The sequence below is a fragment of the Petaurus breviceps genome, unplaced genomic scaffold (genome assembly GCF_028583685.1).
Source record: "Petaurus breviceps papuanus isolate PSGF00001 unplaced genomic scaffold, PetGlider_PUasm1.0 189, whole genome shotgun sequence".
NCBI classification, from domain to species: domain Eukaryota; kingdom Metazoa; phylum Chordata; class Mammalia; order Diprotodontia; family Petauridae; genus Petaurus; species Petaurus breviceps.
This window is the reverse complement of record NW_027185809.1, coordinates 1211996-1235929: the sequence shown is the minus strand read 5'-3', so window position 1 is coordinate 1235929 and position 23934 is coordinate 1211996. Positions and strand designations below refer to the sequence as shown.

The following is a 23934-nucleotide window of genomic DNA, read 5'->3' as shown; positions in this document are numbered from 1 at the left end:
ATTAATTTATTTTTAGTTTTCAACATTGACTTTCACAAGATTTTGAGTTCCAAATTTTCTCCCCATCTCTCCCCTTCCTCCACCCCAAGAGAGCATGCATTCTGATTCCCCCTTCCTCCAACTGGCTCTCTCTTCTATTACCACCACCCCCTTCTTTTATCCCCTTCCCCTCTATTTTCTTGTAGGGCAAGATAGATTTCTATACCCCACTGCCTGTATGTCTTATTTCCCAGTTGCATGTGAAAACAATTTTTAACATTTTTTTTTTCCTTTTGGAGGGCAATTTGGGGTTAAGTAACTTGCCCAAGGTTACTCGGCTATTTTTGTGTGTGTGTGTTAAGTGTCTGAGGCCCAAACCAAACTCAGGTCCTCCCAACTCCGGGCTGGTGCTTTATTCACTGCGCCACCTAGCCGCCCCTTAACATTCATTTTTAAAACACTGAGTTCCACATGGTCTCCCTTCCTCCCTCCCCACCCACCCCCACTGAGAAGGCAAGCAATTCGATATAGGTTATACCATGTGTAGTCATGCAAAACACTTCCATAACAGTCATGTTGTGAAAGACTAACTATATTTCCCTCCGTCCTATCCCACCTCCCATTTATTCTATTCTCTCCTTTGACCCTGTCCCTCCTCAAAAGTGTACTTCTGATTACCCCTCCCCCCATTTGCCCTCCCTTCTATCATCCCTCCCCTTTATTCCCTACTTCCCTGTAGGGTAAGATAGATTTTCATACCCAATTGAGTGTATATGTTATTCCCTAAAGTCAAATGCAATGAGAGTAAGGTTCACTCATTTCCTCTCATCTCCCCTCTCTTGCCCTCCATTGCAAAAGCTTTTCTTGCCTCTTTTATGTGGGATAATCTACCCCATTCTATTTCTCCCTTTCTCCTCTCAATGTATTCCTCTCTCATGTCTTCATTTTATTTTTTAGATATCATCCTTTCATATTCAATTCACCCTGTGCCCTCTGTATATGTGTATGTGTATGTCTGTGTCCATGTCTATTCCCTCCAACTATCCTAATACTGAGAAAGCTCTCATGAGTTACAAATATCTTTCCATGTAGTAATGTAAACAGTTCAACTTCATTAAGTACCTTATGATTTCTCTTTCCTGTTTACATTTTCATGCTTCTCTTGATTTTTGTATCTGGAAGTCAAATTTTCCATTCAGCTCTGGTCTTTCCATCAAGAAAGCTTGAAAGTACTCTATTTCACTGAATATCTATTTTTTTCCCCTGAAGTATTATACTTAGTTTTGTTGGATAGGTGATTCTTGGTTTTAATCCTAGCTCCTTTGACCTCTGGAATATCATATTCCAAGCCCTCCAATCCTTTAATGTAGAAGCTGCTAGATCTTGTGTTATCCTGATTGTGTTTCCACAATACTCAAATTGTTTCTTTCTGACTGTTTGCAATATTTTCTCCTTGACCCGGGAACTCTGGAATTTGGCTATAATATTCCTAGGAGTTTTCATTTTGGGATCTCTTTTAGGAGGTGATCAGTGGATTCTTTCAATTTCCATTTTGCCCTCTGGTTCTAGAATATCAAGGCAGTTTTCCTTGAATTTCTTGAAAGATGATGTCCAGGCTCTTTTTTTGTTCATGGTCTAATAATTTTAAAATTTTCTCTCCTGAATCTATTTTCTAAGTCAGTTGTTTTTCCAATGAGATATTTCACATTGCCTTTTATTTTTTCATTCTTTTGGTTTTGTTTTATAATTTCTTGATTTCTCATAAAGTCATTAGCTTCTATTTTCTCCATTATAATTTTTAAGGAATTGTTTTTTTTTTTCAGTGAGATTGTAGACCTCCTTTCCCATTTGGCCAATTTTGCTTTCTGAAGCATTCTTCTCCTCATTGGCTCTTTGAACCTCTTTTGCAAATAGGGTTAGTCTATTTTTAAGGTGTTATTTTCTTCAGTATTTTTTGGGGTTTCCTTTAGCAAGCTATTGACTCGTTTTTCATGATTTTCTCGTGTCACTCTCATTTCTCTTGCCAATTTTTCCTCTACTTCTCTTACTTGATTTTCAAAATCCATTTTGAGCTCTTCCATGGTGTGCAACCAATTCATATTTTTCTTGGAGGCTTTTGATGTAGGAGCTTTAACTTTGTTGTCTTCTTCTAGTTGTATATTTTGATCTTTCTTAGTCACCAAAGTATGATTCAATAGTCTGATTTTTTTTCCCCACTGTTTGCTCATTTTCCCAGCTAATTACTTGACTTTTGAGCTCTTTGTCAAGATAGGTCTCTGCTTCCATTGGGGGAGGAATGGGACAGGAGGTGTACAGTCCCAGGCTTCAGGGGTTTTGTGCAGCTGTTTCAGAGATACTACTAGGGACCTGTAAATTTTCAGTTCTTTCAAGGCTGTACGATCAAAGGAGAGGTCTTTACTCCTCTCCTGTTCTGTGCTCTGGTCTAAGAGTGACCCCAAGCATTCTTTTCTGACTTGGAACTGTGAGGAGGATTCCCTCTCCACTGCTACCACAAACTCTGTCACACCAGCACTCATCTTGGGGTGAAGACAGACACCCAGACTGCAATCCAGATCTAATCATGGGCAAAGCAAAAGAATCCTGCCTTAGCACTGGCAAAGAGATCCCTGCAACCTCCCTTTAATAAGTTGCTGGATCCCCCCACCATTTGTGGGCCAAGAGCTCCAGAAACAGCAGTTGCTGCTGCCACCACCATTACTGCACCAGGGCTGGGGCAGGACTTTGGTCCTCTCTCACAGGGGTCCAACACTGACCTTCCAAGTTGTCCTTGGCATTTTGGGGTTAAGAAGTCTGGAAACTGACACAGCTGCCAGTGATTCAGAGCCCTGAGGCCTGCTCTGGCCTGTCTGTGCCAGTGTGGGGCCCCAGCTGGACTGCACTCCTCTCTCAGCCCCTTGCAACAGACCTTTCCTGTCAACCTTCCAGGTTGTCTTGGGCTGGAAATTTGTTTCATTATGTCATTTTATGGGTTCTGCTGCTCTAGAATTTACTTAGAGTCATTTTTACAGGTATTTGGAAGGGTTTGGGGGAGAGTTCAAGCAAGTCCCTGTTTTTACTCCACCATCTTGGCTCATTTCATATAGCTTGTCATTTCATATAGCACAATAATACTCCAACACAATCATATGCCACAATTTGTTCAGCCATTCCCCAAGTGATGAGCATTCCCTCAATCTCCAATTCTTAGCTACCACAAAAATGCTGCTATAAATATTTTTGTACAAATAGGTTCTTTTGAGAAGGAAGGTTTTTCTATAGTTCTGGAATTTGTCTCACTGGTAACACACTTGGGAGTTCCCAAATACTAGAGTTTTCTTGGTTTAAACATTTTATTCAGATAAGGGGATTTCCTGATTCAGTGTGTTTCCTGTAGGAAGAAAAGGATCATTTACATAATTCTGTGCAGAATCTTCCTTGGATACTACAAATGTGACAGAGGAAGGGAATTTCTTTTTCTGTAGCTTACAGGGTTGCATTATGAGTTCAAAAGGAATTGACTGCAGGAGAGAATTTGCTAGAATGTCAAGGTGTTGCTTCAATAGTAACTTCAAATTTACTTCCCAGGTTGGGGGTCAATGCTTTATTTCAGTGCTTTATATACTTTCTACAGCTATTTATGTGCTTTTGTGAGTCCTTTGTATTTTATATATTTTCTGTGGAGTGAAATAATGGCTCTCCTGCACTTAATTTGCATTTACCACCTTGAGTGCTTATAGAAAAGGTGGGGATCTCCTTTTCTCCATATTTGGGGTGATCTAGATTGAGAAATACTATCAATATACTAGGAGATTTTTCTGGAGAAACTCCAGGGAGAGGTGATAAGCCAGAAAAGAAAAAATGACCCTTTGAGAGTAGCTCCTCAGGAATGGACTTGGGGAATGAGGTAGGGCAGTCTCAGATACAAGGCAAATCATAACGTGTAGGCCTCTCACCCCTACATTTTCATCTCGGTGAAATATAATTAAAGTAAATGCCAAGTGAAGCCTTGAAGGGAAAAAGGGAAGATAATAACAAGAGGACAAATATATAGGCTAAAAAAGGAGAAAAGATAGAAAAAAAGGGAAGGGGGGAGAGGGAGAGTGTGCGTGTACAGAGATGAGAAGATGTTAGAACTTGGCCCTTCACACCCTTTACAGGGGGACTGATACCTGCACATATCCGATTCCAAGAAAACACCTTAATGAAATGATATTATAGAAGAAATTAGTTGTAAATACTATAAATAGGTCACTGGCCAAATGATGTAATGGTAACACTTTCTGATTTCATGGTAGTGTTTGATGAAAATATATTACTATATTATTTCGAAATTACACCAGTCAGGGCACCATTATATGGAACAAGCCTGTATGGGTTGCCAGTTTGTTTGGTTTTTTTTTGGTAGTACCAACTGCTAAGTACTTCCTTTTCCCCATCCCCCGTCATCCCAGACTCAGTCACCTTGTTCCATAAGCAATATGTCTCTTTCTTAGGAAAAACAATAGAGTACAGAGTAAAGAGAGCTGCATTTGGTGTCCAAGGTCTAGGGTTTGCACCTTGCTTCCACCATTTAACCACCTGTAAGATTTTGGACAATCCACTCAATCACTTTCAACCCATAATGCCTGGCTATAAGTTGGAAGGAGTTGGACTAGATGACCTCAAAGGTCCCTTCTACTATAATCCATGTGGTTCTTCTTCCTCTTCCCCTCCACAAAGCAAAGGTCCCAGGACCCAAATCACCCCAACTTTCTAGGGAGAATCCTGACCAAAAGATGTGTATGTGTGTGTATGATACCTCTTAATGTCACCATGGCAACCAAGAAATTGAGAAAATGGGTCTTCAAATTTTCCTGAAAACAATTTTACCCAAATATTAATAGCCCTAAAAGATCAACAGTCTTTTTTTTTTTTTATAACCTCTCCTTTCCAAGAAAAACCTATCAGAAAAAGACAATCCTGTTAAACGATACATCTCATACTCATGATATGGATGCAAAACCCTTGCAGTAGGCAACCTCTCACAAAAAAGCAATAGGGACAGAACTAAGTTTGCTCCAAAGTTCCTGCAATCACAATAGGGTCACCTCCACATCCCAGAAGACACTAAGCTTTGACTGTGGCAGACTTTGCCAATGTTCACAATGGCACAGTAGTTAGAACTGCTCCACTGTAACCACATAATTGTGGAGTATTCCACGCTAGGACAGAAATAGATGTTAAATATTTATCATTATAGCCTGCAATAACCCTCTTCCAACCAGATAAAGCTAGGAAGGGTCCCATGTCAGGGAAATGGACCTAAGTTTTATCAACAAAACTCAAGTCTAAATTGCTGGGTGTAGAAAAACTGGTACCCTTCTCCCTGGGTGACACTGTCTTCCATCCTCCCTCTCTACTGACAGAGAAGCAGCAGAGGCAGTTAAAAAAAGCACTAGCTTGAGGGTATAGATACTCTCCAACAGGAAGCCTTCCCCAATCCCTCTTAATTCCAGTGCCTTCTCTCAGTTAATTATTGCCTATTTATCTGGTATATAGCTTGTTTTGTCTATATTTGTTTGCATGTTGTATGCCCCCATTAGACTGTAAGTTCCTCGAGGGCAGGGACTGTTTTTTGCCTCTTAGTACAGTGTCAGCCACATAGTAGAAGCTTCATAAATAGTTGTTGATTAATGTTATAGTATTACCTCTCCAATAATTTGCTGAGTACATCTTATTAACTTGGTTTACCTTTCTAATCTTAATTGTCCTCTACTGCAAAATAAGGGAGTTGGACTAGAATTCTATGTAAATGCTATCTCCACAATATAAAGCTTAGCATCAGGGGATTGAGAGCTGGAAGAATCCTTGGAAAATATCTCCAAACCCTTCATTTTATTTTTTAAAGTATATTTTATTGACAATTTTTTTTATTGCTTACATTTTCCCGCATTCATTTCTGAATTGGTAATTTACAGAATTATGAAATGGGGCTGGGTATTTGCCAGGAAAGACCACAATGGTAGCAGGCAACGGGACTGTAAGCACACTTTAATAAGGCAGAGGGAGTAGGGGTAAATGGTACAAAAAGCACAAAAGGAAATGGTGAAAACTGGTAGAGATGCAAATGGGACAGGTGGCAGGGTGGTGAAGGAGGGCAGGCAGTGTGAGGAAGATGAGGAGGAGGAGGGAGAGAGGCAGAAAGAACACTTACATAACCATGGATTAGCCCAGGAGCCCTGGGCAATATTCCCTCTTTAGACATGGGAAAGTGCTAAGGGGGCAGGTGTTTGAGGTCTCATTTTAATAGGGTTTTGAGGGGGATAGACTCTTATCTGTGCCACTTTGGGGTTGGCTCATTAACATATCCAAAATCATCTCAAAGTTGTCGGTTAAACTTTAAAGTTACAGTTAACATAACCACATCTTGTTAAAATTATCAACACCTTCTGGTGCTCTGCTGGTCTTATGGAACTTGTCTGAGATTTGCATATAGCACAGGTCCAAAAGGCCCTGAGGGCAAAACCTAGATGGCTTTCCCTAATTCAGCAAGTATTACTATTTTGTGATTTGGGGTTAATATAGACAGTTCTTACTTTACATAAATCAGCATTATGCAAATTCAACTTTATGTAAAGAACTCTAAAAGATTCACATTCCAAAAAAAAAAAAAACTGTGTTAATTTTACTATATATACACAGTACTGTGCTAACTTCCTCTTTGCTCCTGCACCTTGGCTCAGCAATCTGGGGTCTCCCACCTTCCACCTCCACCACACGCACACACACAAAACCTTAACCTCCAAGTGAAAGCAGAAGAAAGATCACTGCCACTTAATGAGGGTTTGGCTTAAGACCTCCTGAGAGGAGACTTTTGCCCAGCTCTGCCCACTTGCAACCATGTGCAGGCCCTGCATGTCTGTCTTCTGCTCAGCTCAGGTACCCTGGGTCTGTCCTGAGCTGGGGTACGTTGATTCTCTGCTGTCTCTGTGCTCATGTCTGGTGTTCATGTGTCTGAAGTAGGGCAGAGGCCCCTTTCTCCTGGTTCTAAAACCTGCCTCCCCATGGCTGGTCTGTGTTTCTACATTCTTACTTTGTCCCAGGCCCCCACAGTATCATTGAACTACGAGTTTACCCCTTCCCTCCACAGGCTCAAGTCTCCCCTTCCTTCTTCCCTCTCTCCCTTCCTCAAGTCAGCAGGCAAATTTGCATTGTAAAAGCAGAGATCTGGGAAGGGTCCACCTAAGCAAGAACTCCTGTATAATACAATTTGTAAATTATGCCCCTTTGATCCTTGGGATAGTTTGTATGTGACTTCTAGGTTCCCCTCTTCAATTCCACTTGCTGCTACTGCTTCTTTTTGCTGGATACTTAAAAACTTATTTACTATACCAAGGGGATATCAGAGGAACCAGAACAATATACAATTTTTTTTTTTAAAGCAATCGGGGTTAAGTAACTTGCTCAAGGTTACACAGGCCAGTTATTCCTGGGTGTGGTGCTAAGTATCTGAGCCCGGATTTGATCCCCAGGTCATCCCGACACTGGAGCCAGTGCTCTTACCTGCTGAGCCACTAATTCCGCTTCTACAATATACAATTTTAACACACTTTTCTTCCTATTTTCCAGTGAGGTATCTCTTAAAGGAAAAAGAAAAGAGGAAGAAAAAAAGCTCAGAAAAACAAATACTGAAAAAGTCTGATACTGTATTCAATATTCCAGACCAATGGACCCCTACTTTTACAAAGAAGTAGGTGGAGGTATCTTTTCGTATTTTTTCTTTGTAACAAAGCTGTCATTGTAATTTAGCAATATTCAGTTTCAATTACTCTCAAGGATGTACCCCTGACTTGACTTCTCTACTATGCCCCCTACTCAGCACCTTCATCTCTACTTCACCCCCACCCCTTTCACATATTGTATTCCCCTATCAGAACGTATTAAGCTTCTTGAGGGCAGGAACTATCTTTCTACTTGTATGTGTATCCCCAGGATTTTGTACAATGACTGGTATATAGTAAGTGCTTAACAAATGTTTGTTGACCTTAATTTTTATTGTTTTTATCTCAGACACCTATTAGTTGTCTATACATCTTGGATACTGATTCTTTATCAAAGATTTTTCCAAATCGCTTCCTTTTTATCTGATATGCATGAATTTTCTTCATATTTTTCTTTTTTTGGGGGGGGGAGGGCAGTTGGGGTTAAGTAACTTGCGCAAGGTTACAGGAATAGTTTTTTTGTGTGGGTGTTAAGTGTCTGAGGCTGGAACCAAACTTGGGTCCAACTGACTCCAGGGCCAATGCTGTACTCACTGTGCCACCTAGCCACCCCTATATTTTTCAATCTCATGTAATCAAAATTACCTGTTTTTCTTTTATAATTGCCTCTAACACTTATTTGGTTAAGAATTCGTTCCCCATCCCCAAATATGTGATTTGCTGCTTTCCTATTTTTTTATGGTATAATCTGTAATTGTAAGATCACTTGTCCATTTTGAAGTTTTCACAGGAACATGGTGTAAGATGTTGGTCCAAATATAATTTCTTCCTAACTGCTTTCTAGTTTTCCTAGAAATTCTTATCAAATGAAGAGTTCTTTCTAAGTAATTGATCCTTTCAGGTTTATCAAACATTGGGTTACTGAGTTCTATTATTTCTGATTCTTCCATTTCTCGTTGGTTCCACTGATCTATTTTTAACCAGTACTATATAATTAACCAGTTCTATATGTTTTGATGAGCACTGCTTTTTAATAAAGTTTGAAGTCTGGAAGTGCTATAGTCCTAAGGATAAACTAAAGAAAGAGCTCTCTATTTAGATTAATATCTTTAATATTGATTCAAAATTTTTAAATAAAAACCTGGCCAAAAAAACTACAGCAATTTATGCAAAATTTAATTAAGACCAAGTTCAATTTACATCAGGAATGAAAGGGCAATTCAAAATTAGGAAAATAACCAATTGTAGAGCCAATGCAATATTTACAACACCCAGGATCAAGATAAAGACCATGACTATAAGTATTGCATGACGTTTGATCACAAAATATGTCTAACTCTCCAGATAGAGGATAAAGCTGAAGGATTTATTTAGACACCAGAAAACCAAATCCCCAAACCAGTAAGCCGATATCATCAAAGATATTCAGAGCCATAATAACACTGAGAGCCATGACGTCATTTAGCCTTCCCACAAACCAATATTTACTCACAAACCTCTCTATGTCCTTAATGAGTGTGCTCTCTCCCCCATCATCTTGCTAGCTCTGACCAGCTTCCTGTGGACTCTGCTTCCCTTCAGCAAACTCCTCCTACCACAGGCTCCATGTGATTACATTCAGCCTATTAGGGGGCAGAGTTTACTTTCAAAGCAGGGAAGGTCTTCAAACTCCATCCTAGGTCTATTAAGGGGCAGGGAAGATCTTCAAATTCCCATTCTCATTAAACCAACCTAACCATATTAAAAACAAAACCATCAAAAACCACATTATTACCTCAATAGAAAAAGAAAAAGGCATTGACCAAGGACAAAAATCACTGATGCTAAGAACTCTATAATGTATAAAGGAATAGTGTGTGTGTGTGTGTGTGTGTGTGTGTGTGTGTGTATAAATGATCTATCTAAAACCAAAAGTAAGCATTATATGCTGTGAGGAATCATTAGAAGTTTTCCCAATATACAAAAGAGCTAAGCAAGGTTTCTCTACTATTATTTCATATAGTTCTAGAAATGATAAGAATAACAAAAAGATAAGGGAAAGCAAGTAAAGACAAAAAATAGCCAAAAAACGAAACAAAACTATCCTTATTTGCTGATTACATGATGGTTTACTTAGACAATCTTTAGGAATCATGAAGGAAGCTAATTAAGAAAACAAACACTTTCAACAACGTTGCAGACTACAAATTTAGCCACGGACACCTCTTCCCCCAATTAATAGCCCTTCTATATAATAACAAAATTCAGGAGACAATAATAAAAAGAAAAGTTCCATTCAAAAGTTATAAAATATAGAAAATATTTGGCAGTCTACCAAAACACTCTCAGTACTTGTATAAATTCAATTAAGAAATTCCCCTTAAAGAAATAAAGAAAAACTTAAATAGCTGGGGAATATTCAGCACTCAAAGATGAACACTGCCAGCTAAATAAAAAACACAATACTACAGAGCTAATTTATCAATTTGATGCTATACCAAACTATCAAAAGGATATTTTAAAGAGTTAGATAAAATAATGAAATTGATTTAGAGGAATAAAACATACAGAATATTAAGAAAAAGTGAAAAAAGGAAGAAATGAAGGGGCAATAAGGAAATTTAGGACCTGAATAGAATTTTAGAGAAGTTAAATGTGAGCTCTGGAAATTATTGAATAGGAGTGGAAAGAAGAACACATATTTCTCAGTAGTGCATGGCACCTTGACAAAGATTAGCATGGATTAGGGCATAAAACTTCCATCAAGAGAACTGAAAACTCTTAACAATTATATGAAAGAATGCTTCAAATTATTCATGGTAAGAAAAATGCAAATTAAAGCAATTCTGAAGTTCCACTTCACACCTGGCAGATTGGTAAAGATGATAAAAAGAAAAAATGGCAACTACTAAAGTGGCTATGGGAAAACAGAAACACTGATGCACTATTGGTGGCATTGTAAATCAGTCCAGTTATTCTAAAAAGCAGTTTGGAATTATGACCCCAAGTCACTAAATTGTACATAGCTTTGTTTTTAATACTTTATTAACTTCTGATTTACATCATTCGTTTCCACCAGATTTTGAGTTACAAATTTTCTCCCCATTTTTCCCCTACCCACTGCCCCAAAATAGCAGTCCCACAGGATATCCCCTCCTCCAATCTGCTCTCTCCCATATTTTCTCCCATACCCCTTTCAACTTTTCCAGTGGGTCTCTATGCCTCAGTGCCTGTATATCTTATTTCCTAATTACATGTAAGATGGTATTAATAACGATAATAAGACACTGTCTTATTATTTTTTTTGGACAGAAAAACACCAGAGGGCTTATTTTCAGGGGAGGGCTTATTTTAATGAACATTGACAGCAATTTTAATAAACAGGTAAATGTGAACAAAAAAATATACCTTTATTCAATAAGCAAATCACTGGGGAAGACCAGGATGACGTGCTCACTGCTGCAGCTCTGACTGGATGCAGCTCGGAGCGCGGCATGCATTTCACCTGGGGGGGATGGTGCATACAGAGGGTACCATAATATAGCGTGTAGCGCAGGGGATCACCTTCACTACAGTAGCAATCTCAATAGGGCTTATTTTCGGGGGAGGGCTTATTTTAGAGGAATCTTACACAGTAAGGGGAGGGCTTATTTTCGGGATAGGTCTTATTATCAGGGAAACACGGTATACACATATACACACACACACACACACATATATACATACATATATTTGAATATTTGCTTTTAAAACTTTCAATTCCAGATTCATTCCCTTCCTTCCTTGTCACCCACCCTTACGGGGAAGATAAGCAGTTCAGTATAGGTTGCACATGTGTAGCTAATGCAAAACAATAACATAGTGGATATACTGTAAAAGACTGACTATATTTCCCTCCCTCCTATCCCACCTCCCACTTGTTCTATTCTCTACTTTGATCCCATCCTTTTTCAAAACTGAGTACTTCCAACTTCCCTCCCCCCCAGGCTGCCCTCCCTTCCATCATCTCCCCTCTCATCCCCTTCCCCCCTACTCTCCTGGAGGGTGAGATATACTATTTAGTGTGTATTTCACTCCCTCCTCAAGCCAAATTCAATGGGAATAAGGTTGACCCATTCCCTTTTGCCTTCCTATTCTTCTCCTCCATTGTAACCATTTTCCCTTGCCTCTTCTGTATGAGATAGTTTACCCCAATCTGTCTCTCCCCATCTCCTCTGATTATATTCCTATCACCTCTTAATTTCACCTTTTAAGTATCATCCCTTCCTGTTAAATTGGTCCTGTTCCCTCTATCTATGTATACCTGTAAGCATACATTCACATATGTATTGATATGCCCATATACCCTCATATATAGACATACATATATATATTTCTAATCCCTTCAACTACTGAGAAAAGTTTCATAACTTAACAATTATTGCTTTTCCATGTAGGAATGTTAATAGTTCAACTTTGATAAATTCCTTATGATTTCTTTTCCTTGTTTACCTTCTCATGCTTCTCTTGCTTCTTGTATCTGAATGTCAAATTTTCTATTCAACTCTGGTTTTTTCAGCAAGAATGCTTGAAAGTCCTCTATTCCACTGAATGACCATATTTTCCCCTGAAACATGATACTCAGTTTTGCTGGGTAGGTGACTCTTGGTTTTAATCTCAGCTCCTTTGACCTCTGGAATATCATATTCTAAGCCCTGCAATCCCTCAGTGTAGAAGCTCCCAGATCCTGGGTTATCCTGATTGTGTTTCCACAATATTCAAATTGTTTCTTCCTGGCTGCTTGTAATATTCTCTCCTTAATCTGGGAATTCTGGAACCTAATATAATATAATATAATATTCCTAGGAGTTTTCTTTTGGGGATCTTTTTCAGGAGGTGATCGGTGGATTCTTTCAACCTCTATTTTGCCCTCTGGTACTAAAACATCAGGGCAGTTTTCTTTGAGAACTTTCTGGAGGATGATTTCTAGGTTCTTACTTTGATCATGGCTTTCAGGTAGTCCAATAATTTTTAAATGATCTCTCCTGGATCTATTTTCCAGGTCAGTGGTTTTTCCCATGAGATATTTCACACTGCCTTCTATTCTTTCATTTGTTTGGATCTGTTTAACAGCATCTTGATTTCTTATAAAGTCATTATCTTCCATTTGCTCCAGTCTAATTCTGAAGCAATGATTCTCCTCATTGAGCTTTTGAGATTCTTTTTCCATCTGGCAAATTCGGCTTTTTAAGGCATTCTTCTCCTCATTGCCTTTTTGAGCCTCTTTTGCCATTTGAGTTAGTCTGTTTTTCAAGGTATGATTTTCCTCAGTCAGGCTGTTGACTCTCATTTCATAATTTACTTGCATTGTTCTCCTTTCTCTTCCCAATTTTTCCTCTACTTCTCTTATCTCCTTCTTAAGGTCCTATATGGCCTGTAACTAGCTTATATTTTCCTTTGAAGCTTTTGGTGCAGGAGTTCTGACTTGACTGTCTTCCTCCTCTTCCATGCTTTGCTCCATTTTGTCCCCAAAATAGGAGTCTAATGTTGGAACCTTCTGTCTGCTTTGTTTCCTTTGCCTGGTCATGTCACCCCTCAGTCACTTGACCCCCAGGCTTTTTGTCACAGTAGGACTCTGCCACCAGACAGGGGAGCTTTCATCCCAAATGCTGGGGTTTTCTCAGCTGCTGGAGATATTAGATGGGTGCCCTCTCTGAGGTCTCTACACACTCTGGCAAGCTGGACACACACCCCAGGACCTCCACCCTAGACTGCAATCCAGATCCAAGCAGATTAAAGCAAGAGCGATTACCCCTCAGACTGGTGCTTGGTCCCCCTACTCTCTGCAGGCCAGGAGCTGAAGCTGCCACATGGCGCTGGCTGGCTGTGCCGGGGTCTCAGCGTCTTCTCACCCCAGGGGCAAAAGCCACGCACTCCCACTTACTGGGTCCCAAAGTCCAGACTGCACTGACCTCTTACTTTGTCCTTTGCATCTATGAGTTGATAGATCTGGAAACGGCCACAGCTGCTGCTGATCTGGAGTCCCTCTGGCTGGCAGCTGGTCAGGGCCACCCTGGGGCTAAAGCGTTGGCATGTCCTCAGCAGGAGGTTAGCTTCTCTGTGTCATTTTTTGGGTTCTGCAGCTTCAAAGTTTGTTTAGAGTCCCCTATTACATGGATTGGGGAAGGTAGAAGCCAGAGCCAGCATCTTGACTCCGCCCCTGTGTTTCTTAAACTTTTACTAGACTGTCAGCTCCATGAGGACAGGGATAATCTCTTCTAACTTGTTATCTCTCTTAGGACCTAGTATAGTGCTCCTTACTGGAGCTTAATAAATATTGGCTTAATGCTGAATGAGAGAGCCTACAGTGTTTTTGTCTTGGATAACAATGATGATTCTATTTTCAAACCCATATTTCATTTTCCCACCAACAATAATGAAGGTTCCTAGAAAGGAAAACTCAGAAACATTCTACCTGTCTATGTTACAGAAATCAAATGTGTACCTCTGGATAAATGTACATAGCATTCTTGTATGAAATTTAATTTGAATTTTACAATAACTGCATTAAATACTCATGTACAGCAATTATAGAAGATGTACAAATCCATGATTACTTAATCTATTGCTATGGCCTATTTAATTTACTACATTTTAGGAACTAAAATAGCTATCTCCACATTCTTTGGTCTTGACTAAAACCTAACACCAACTCTGCTGAGGCTTATTTTGTACCAAAATACCTTTATACTTAGAGATTCTTTCAATAAATTGAGTGCAGAACTGCTGAAGACCTTAAAACACATCATAAATCTTTACAATGACCTTGTGTGTGATAACTATTGTCATTTTAAAGATTAGGAAATAGACCCAAGGCTACCCAGTGACTCAAAAGTGGCAGGAATAGAAACCACAGGCAATGAGACATGATGCTGCTTGTAGAGGAGCTAGCAAGGCCACTAAGTCCTTGATAAAAGAAGCTGTCTATTCTAAAAGCAGAATTTCCAGTATTAAACAATTATTCTTCCTGTAGTACACACACACACACACACACACACACACACACACACACACACATTTTGCCCCATCCTATTATAACTCTTCTCCAAAAGACCCTCTTACCTTGGCCTTCACTGCATCATAACGGATTTGAGAAAACTCCCGGAGACCAAAAGATCCTCCAATGATGAGTATCTAAAATATGAAAATAAAGGGGAAAACACAATCAGAAAAGTAGAATAACAATCTCTTTGCATTTCTAATCCTCATGCCAGTACAATCAGAGCCAGTGTATGAACCTGGAAGGATAACATGGCAGGTTTAAAAGATAATAATAATGAGAACATATAGGTTACTATGACTCCAGTTAAGGTTTCATCCATGTTTCCAGTTTGAGACTGTACCTTCAGCTCATTATCATGTAAGATCTTTAGGAAGTGCTCTTAGACTACTAGACCCAAGGAGATCAAAGAAAGAAAAAAAAGGGCTCATACATTAAAAAATATTTATGGTCACTTTTTTGTAGTGGCAAAGAACTGGAAACTAAGGGGGTGCCTATCAATTAGGGAGTGACTCTAAAAATTATGGAATATGAATGTAATGTAATACATTTTTAAAATGACAAAAGGGATGAGTTCATATAAACTTTGGAAGATTTGTACGAACTGATGCAGAATAAAGTACCAGAAGAATAATTTATACTATAACAACATTTTAAAAACAAACAACTTTCAACTATTTAAGAACACTGACCAATGCAATGACCAACTAAAAATATGGAAGACCAATGATGAAGTCTACTATCTACCTTTCAGGTAATGGATCAAGATTCATAATAAGACAGATACAGATATAGATGAAGATATAGAAATGTGTGTATGCATATATGTATATATATTTTTAACATGGACAGTGTAGATTTTCTTTTTCTTTTTTTCAATGAGAGTAGGAGGGAAAGAAAATAAATGCTTGTTAAATGGAAAATAAAAAACAAAAAAAATGTTTTAAGATGCTCTTAGAATGTGGTTACTTCACATATAAATCTCCTAAGCAGAAATAATCTTATTTACTTTTCCATAAAGGCTTATGAGACTCTCATGGGCCAGGCCACAGTTCTCTTCAGCCTTCTGCCTTAAAGATCCCCTCCCTCCTGATGCTGCTTGTGCTTGCATTTTCTTATCCTTCAGTAATTTAACTGGCAGTTTATGTTCTAGACTAGACTTTAGATTTGTGTACTTTCTATTGCCAGAGAAGTAAATAAAAATTCCTTTTATACAATCTAACAAAGTATGAATATATAAAGTTCATATTCTTGTCTCTGAGTTCCTCAGAACAGGACCTTTGTCTGAGTATTTCTCTGTATTATAGAACTGTTTACATGAAAACCACTTTGCAAATATTAATAAATAGTAAATTTCTGGTAAAGCTTTTATTGTCAATTCACTAAAAAATGAGCATTTCAGCCATCTGAGCTTTTTATATTTAGTAAATACAAACAACACAGAAAACACTATAAAAACCCAACCAGTATGCCTACCCACATAATTAGCATAACTGAAACTGAATTCAAACTGAGTTCAAACCCCTCTTACAATTATCACTTTGTAGGCAGTGGATATAACAGAAAAATCTGACACGAAAGACCTTGCCAAGCTTGAGGCCTTTGCTAACTGACTTATAATGTAACAAAGGGTCCAAGTAATCTTCAAACTCTGCTTCTTCTCGAAGCCTTACCCAGTTAATCCCACCAGGCTATGGTCACTCTTCATTCTGCACCCTTTCCACACCTCTCTGCAATCTGTACTTTATTTAATTCAATTGATTTCAATAAACACCATTAACATAAGATATTCTCACGTTTATATAAGACAACCCCTACCACCATGAATCTTATAGTCTGAGGACGACACAGAAATCATTATAGTTAAATGCATTTATAATTGGTTATTTCATCAGTGTAGGGATGCCCTTTATTAACACAGACTAGAATCCAACTCAGAAGCCTTTGTTGTGAAGTCCTGTGGCCAAATAAAGGTGCCATCTGGTGGTCAAAGTGGTGAAAAGCCTCTCTGCACTTAGCCTGGTTCTAGCTACAGAAACCAGTAGCTGCAACATTATTTCTAAAGTCATTTCACAGGGCCTTATGCTTTTTGGCATAACTGTCAAGAATTCCATGCTATGATGTGGCATCAAGGTAGAACTTTAGTGGAAAATAAACATTTCTTAATGCAATCATTCCACGAGAGGTCCCCCCCCAAAAGGCTGACATTTATAAACACCAACTCCTATACATTATCTCATTTGATTAAACACAAAATGTTATATGAGGTCTAAAGAGGGAAAGGGGAGAAAGGTGTTTATCGACAAGTGGACTCATCGAAAATTTCCTAGAGGAGCTAACACCTGAGTTGGGTTTTAGAAGATGAGTAGGGATTTACTAGGGAAATTCCAGGCATAGGGAAATGTGGGGTATATATGGAGATGTCAAAAATTTCTGGAGTTTAGTACACAGGGAAGGATGGCATTATGAGCTAAGCCTGGAAAAATAAGATGGCACCAAATCATAGACAATAATGAAGGACAGTCAAAGTAGTATGAGGTTATTTTGATAAGCAATAGGCAGGCACTGACAAAGTTACTTCTGACAAAGTAACGGGAGCAGATATGCACGAGGAAGAGCAGTTTGAAAACAGAGAGGAGAAAACAAAATTAGGAAGACCTACTGAGAGCCCAACAGTAGCCTATATAATGGTAGTAGCATTGAAAATATAAGGCAGGTTGGATGATAGAGACCTGGCAAAGACAGAATTGACAATATTTGATAAATGATCTGATATAAGTAGGGCAGAAGGAAATATCAAAGATAATCCCACTGGGCTCACCCGCTGAGTCAAATGATAGAATCAGATGGGAGAAAAACAATCAGCACACTTTTAGATACATGGAGTCTAAGGTGCTAGCAGATCTATGAAGAGATAGCTGGAAAGGAATTCTGAAAGGTGAGCCACCTCCTGTCTCCTGACTGAGGCCTGAAACTCCTTGTGCCATAACGCCCACTGCTTATGCTTGCAATAAGGTGGAGGTCCTGAGATCTCACAAGACAGAACAATGACACCTGCCCAAAGGGACACTGAATTTAAGAATCATTTACCCCCCCTTAACGGACCTCTCCCCATTCAATGAATCTCTGCCGGAACTCATTCCCAGATGCTTAGCACACACCCTTTCCTTTTTTACTCTCCTAATTCCGGTGACACTGAACCTCCGACTGGTGAAGAGCAAACCCTCCTCTTTGGATGCCAGATTTTGAGCTCCCTTCCTGTAAAACGTTTCAATTCTGCCCTCTGGTCTGTCTGCTCCTTTCACTGTTCGATCTGTAATTCTTGCTCCATAATTGACAAACTTCTTATCTTAATCCTAGAAGTATAAGGCAGGTCAAGTGACACCAAAAAAATTATAGTTTTACTTTAAAATAAAAATTTTATCCCACTATCTCCATTTTCTTTGTCTAATGAATAGAATAAACATACTGGATTAATGAAAGGAGCTTGGTCCTTTGGCAGTATTCTTAAATCTGGTCCTTTTAGAGTTAAACCTCTCCTCCTCTCTCGTTTCATCTTCTAGCACTCCCTGAGACCTGGCTTCCCCCTGACAATACTGCATCCCTAGCCATACTAGCTACACTTTTTCTCATATTCCTTGGCGCACACGTCACAATCAGATGTTTTTCTTGCTCCCCAGTGCCAATTTGAGACTTGGCCTTTATCATCATTATCATGCAAGCTATTAAAGCTTAAGGGGGAACTAAGACTTTTGGTATATCTAATGTTTTCTCAAATACTATAACTTTTTTCCTCAATCTAATGAATTCCCATGACCTCCACCCCCACACCCCCTCAGCTGTACACAACAGAGTTGATCACACCCTTGATCTAGTCACTGTCCACAAGAGTTCCACTTCCATTTACCAAAATTCCTTTATTCAATCAGAATCTTTTGTCATCATATCTCTCCCTCTGCCTTCTATTTGCTTCAACCTATTCTTTGTTGTCACTCTCAGCTCCAATCCCTACACTCCTTTCCCAGGCTGTCACCCGTAAATAAACTACAATCTCCTCTCTTCCAAGTCTGGACGCGATGGTGAACCAGTTCAGCTTAACACTGTCCTCTTCTAAATCCCTAGGGGTGGCTAGGTGGTGCAGTGAACAGAGCACCAGCCCTGGAGTCAGGAGGACCTGGGTTCAAGGTCGACCTCAGACACTTAACACACACAAAAAAACTAGCCGTGTGACCTTGGGCAAGTAGCGTAACCCCAAACGCCCTCCAAAAAGAAAAAAAAAGCACCTAAATCCCCATATATTATCATTGAAATTTCCCTGCAAAGATTACTCTGCAAAGACTGCCTTAGATTACTCCCACCATTTGCTGCCTTCATTCCTACTTATATGCTGCTGAAAGAAGCTGGAGAAAATAATGAAACCAAACTGAGTGGGTTCACTACAAATTTATGTTGAAAAATCTCAAGTGGTCCCTCACTGTGGCTTGGCAATCCTTTCACAACTCAATCTTAATTAACTCACTCTACCACTCACCACAGGAGCTTTCCCAAACCTTTTCCTCCCTCCTCAAACTTCTAATTGTTTCCTCTCCCTCCCCTCCCCTCTCTTAGCTGAGAACCTTCCCTCCTATTTTTACTGGGGGAAAAAAAAAAAAACTGAGGCCATTTGCTGAGAGCGCTTCTTACTTTACTGTGATGCCTTGTCACTATCTCTTCCTTCACCTTTCTCACATGAAGAAGTGGCTCTTCTCTTTGTCAAGGCAAACTCCTCTATATTCACAACTGATCTCATTCCATCCCATCTTTTCCATGAGACTGTTCCCTCTATCATCCATTTCCCATTCTCTCACTTATCTTCAAACTTTCCTTGTCTATTCATCACTTCCTTACTGCCTACAAAATAGGTCTCCCCCATATTCAAAAAACCTTCACTTGATCCATCCATTTCCACTAGCTATCATTCCATATCTCTCTTCCCTTTTGTGAATGAGCTCCGTAAGAAGGTCAACTACAATAGGTGCCTCCACTTCCATTTCTCTTCTTAATTCTCTAGAGTCTGACTTCCAACCTCATCATTCAGCTGAAACTATTCTCTCCAAAGTTACCAATGATCTCTCAATTTCCAAATCAAATGGCTTTTTTTCCAATCTTCATCCTTCTTAACCCCTATGCAGCCTCTGAGACACTATCAATTGCTCTCTTCTCCTTAATGTTCTCTTCTCTGTGGTTTCCATATAACTACTGTATCCTGATTCTTCTCCCTTTCTGGCCACTCCTCAGTTTCTTCTGGATCTTAGTACAGGTCAGGCCTGTTAATCATAGATTTCCCACAGGGCTCTGTCCTAAGTCTGTTTCTTTTATTCTTCTATACCCCAGGTCAGCAAACTACTGCCCACAGATCAAATCCAGCCTATCTTTTTCTAGGTCAGTGAACTAAGAATGAATTTTACATTTTAAAAGTTTTATTGTATTTTAAAATGTAAAAGCCATTCTTAGCTTGCAGGCATACAAAAACAAGTTGGATTTGGCCCTCTACCTTAGTTTGCTGACCCTGCTTTATACTATTTCACTTGGTAATCTCTTAAACTCCCAGAGATTCAAAAGATCATCTCTATATTAATGATACTCAGCTCTACATATCCAGCCTTAATCTTTCTCGATCTCTAGACTTGCATCTCTAACTGCTTGCTGGATATCTCAAACTAGATGATCTAGACACATCTTAACCTCAATATACTGGAAACTGAATTCCTTATCTTTCCTCCCCAAACCCTGCCTGAAGACACTCTGATCCTCCCAGTCATCCAGGCTTACAACCTCACTCTCTCTCACCACCCCCATATCCAATCTGTTGTCAAGTTCTATCAAGTTTGCCTTCTTAACATCACTCATATATGTCCACTTCTCTCCTCTGACCTTGCCATCACCTCGGTGTAGGTCATTGTCACCTTATGCCTCGACTATTGTCTGCGCATTGGTCTTCCTGACACAAGACTCTCCTCACTTCAGTTCATCTCCACTCAGCCACCAAAATGGGTCTTCCTAAAACAAAGATCTGATAATGTCATTGCCCATATTCTGGCCTCATATACTAAGGCCTCACATACTAAGCCCCTGTATGTAACAAGTTTGGAAAATTACTGAATTCTTCCTGAACTCATACGTGCCTAACCAGGGGCCCCTCTCTTGCGATACAATAGTGAGACCCACCTTGCTATACTTCCTGATAAGATGTCAGAATGACCCAGGGCAGGACATGGACGTCTGGGACCCCCGATAAGTCAGGGTAGGGCTATACAACTGTCCAGATCAAGGCCTGGCTATAACGGACCTGTTTATCTACCATTGTCAAACTAACTTTACTCCCCACACCCATTTTGTGGTTTTTTACTTTAAATATTCCCCCTTTCCTGATGGTCGGGGCAGCTCTCCTAAGGTTTCCTTGGGAGACTGTCGCTGGCCAGCTCAATAAAATGATGCTCAGAATAATCGACTTGGGCTTGGGGTCATTTTTTCTCTAACTGGCCATTTCAATTCAATAAAGTTTGGGGGCCATCTCTAGTCATCCTCATCTTCACTGGACCCAGATGGTTCTGGAGGAGAGAGTGAAGCTGGTGACTTTGCACTGCTCTCCCTCACTTAAATCCAATTCACCAGCAAGTCACAGCATCGCCTTCCTGACGTCATGGTCCCCTTCAAGAATGAATCTGTGAGTTGTACTGGCTACCCCACTGGGGGGCCAATGGGCCAGTTCTAGTCAGGAGCTGCAACTCCTCCTTTCCTTCTTCCTCTCTTCTCCTCTCCTCTCCTCCTTCCTCTCCCTCTGTCCACACAGGATACCATACCCTTACCTGTGGGTGCTCTGTGCAAAGCAATGTAAATTTTGATCACTGAAACCTCCAAAGATATCTTGGGGTTTATGGACTAGATTTCTTTCTTAAGGACCATGCCTTAAAGTTAAACTCAGTTTCCTCTGGCTTTCATTGATTGGCCAACAATAGGCCCAAGCCCCATTTAGTGGTCATCATTTGGGCCCACATTGGCTCAGAATAAATGTAAATAGTAATTGTTTCTGTTTAGGCCAGAAACCCTGACAGTCTTCCCCTCCCAGATGGATTTTTTTTTAACTAGATAAAGAAGGCCACTCTTTATCTCATTTCTTACCTAACCTCAATCATTGAATGGGTGTTGCCTCAGTCAAACTGAGACCTAGGAAAGACCTTAGCTTAAAAAGCCAAGTTCTCCTACTGCATCCAGTTCTAATTTATATCTTGCCAGTGGACCCAGATGTTTCAGGAGGAGAAAGTGAGGCTGGTGACCTTGCACAGCCCTCCCTCACTTAAATCCAATTCACTTGCAAATCATGGCATCACCCTCCTGAAGCCAAGGTCCTCTTTGAGAACAAAGGACAAACAACATTCAATAAAATTGAGTGGCTCCCTATCACCTCCAGAATCAAAAAACCTTGTTTGGCATTCAAAGCCCTTCACAAACTCATTCCCTCCTACAATCTTTCCAAACATCTTACACCTCTCTCCCTCCCCTCTACCACACAGGCTGTGATTCAAGGATTCTGGGCCTCTTTGCTGTTGTTCAAACAAGATACTCCATCTCCTGTCTCAAGGCATTTTCACTCTCATATACCTGAAATTATCTCCCTCTCCATCTCTACCTCCTAAATTTCCTGGCTTCCTTCAAGTCCCAGCTGAAATCCCACCTTCTATGAGAAGCCTTTCTTGATTTGCCCTCCCTTCCTTCTAGTGATTATCTCCAATTTATCTTTTATACATCTTGTTTGCACAGAATTGTCTTCATGTTGACTCCTATTAGATCGAGCTCCCCAAGAGCAGGAATTGCCTTTTGACTTTCTTTGTATCCCCAGTGTTTGTGCACAGCATCTGGCACATATTTATGTGCTTAATAAATACCTACTGACTGAATGACTTCATTCCAGTCTCTGATGAAAAGGCGGCCCTTCCCTTAGCCAAGGCAAACCCTGCTCCAACATGCACAACTGAAGCCATTACCCAAGAGTTCCCTCTTCTTTTTCATCACGACATTATCCTCATTATCTCTCAATATTCAACTACGATGAAGATGGACTCCTTCTTAACAAGGACAACCCCTATGTATGGGATAGGGATTCCTTCCCTTTCCTTCTTTTCAATAGACTGCCCTCACTCTCATCTCCCCTTTCTCTGTAATCTTCCATCTCTTCCTATTTTCTGGCTCCTTTCCTTCTGCCTACAAATATACCCATGTCTCCCTGACCCTCACTAGATCCCTCCATCCTCTCACCCTATATCTTCCTTCCTTTCTCTGCTAAATTACTTGAAAAAAACATTTATACATCTTTCTTCAACTTCTCTATTCAACTCCCTTCTATATCCATCCAGATTTCTGACCTTATCTTTCAAATGAAACTACTCTCTCCAAAGTTACCAATGACTCCATATATAATGGCAGTTTTCTCCATCATGGTCCTTCTTGCCCTCCCTGCAGCATCTGACGCAGCTAACCATCTTCTCCACTTGAACACTCTTTCCTCTTTGGGATTTTGCTAAACTGCTCCATTGCTTCTCTTCCTACTTTCCTGACTGCTCCCTCTCAGCCTCCTGTAATATATCTTCATTCACGTTAGTTACACTAACCAGGTACCTCCAAGTCTCAATCTCAGGCCATGTTCTCTCTCTATTACCTCATCTGGCAACCTCATCAGCTTCCATCAGTTCAATTACCTCCACAGGAATGATTCCCAGATCTTTATTTCCACCCCCCTAGTCTATCCCCTGAGCTCCAGCCCTGCATCACCAATTGCCCATTAGATATTTCAAATTAGATGTCCTGGGAAGATCTATTCTATATACATCTAATATGTACCTATGTATGTGTGTATAAATATATAGGTACATATAAGATGCATACAGAATATATATTCAACATGTATGTATATGTATGTGTGTGTATGTTGTCCTTCCCTCTTTAGAATGTAAGCTCCTTGAAGACAAGTATTGCTTTTCCCTCTCTTTATATCCCTAGTGCTTAGCACATGGGCCAGCAGGAAGCATTGAACAAATGCTTATTGACTGATTGAGAATCACCCACAGAGAAAAGATTATTGAAGCTGTAAGAAAGAATGTAATTGCTAAGGGATAAAGTGCAGAGAGAGAAGAAAAGAAAGCCAAGACTTTGGAAATACCTTCCTTAATTGTCTAAGATGAAGAAAAGCGAGAGGAGTGG

General features: G+C 39.8%; 1 protein-coding gene across 1 annotated transcript in view; it reads right to left on the bottom strand.

The window, feature by feature from the left end:
• Positions 1-23934, bottom strand: part of COX16 (cytochrome c oxidase assembly factor COX16) — a 124841-nt gene that overhangs the window by 67469 nt on the left and 33438 nt on the right. Inside the window, exon 2 of the mRNA XM_069091783.1 lies at positions 14760-14831. Coding sequence (XP_068947884.1) covers positions 14760-14831 — 72 coding nt within the window. The remainder of the gene's footprint in view (positions 1-14759; positions 14832-23934) is intronic.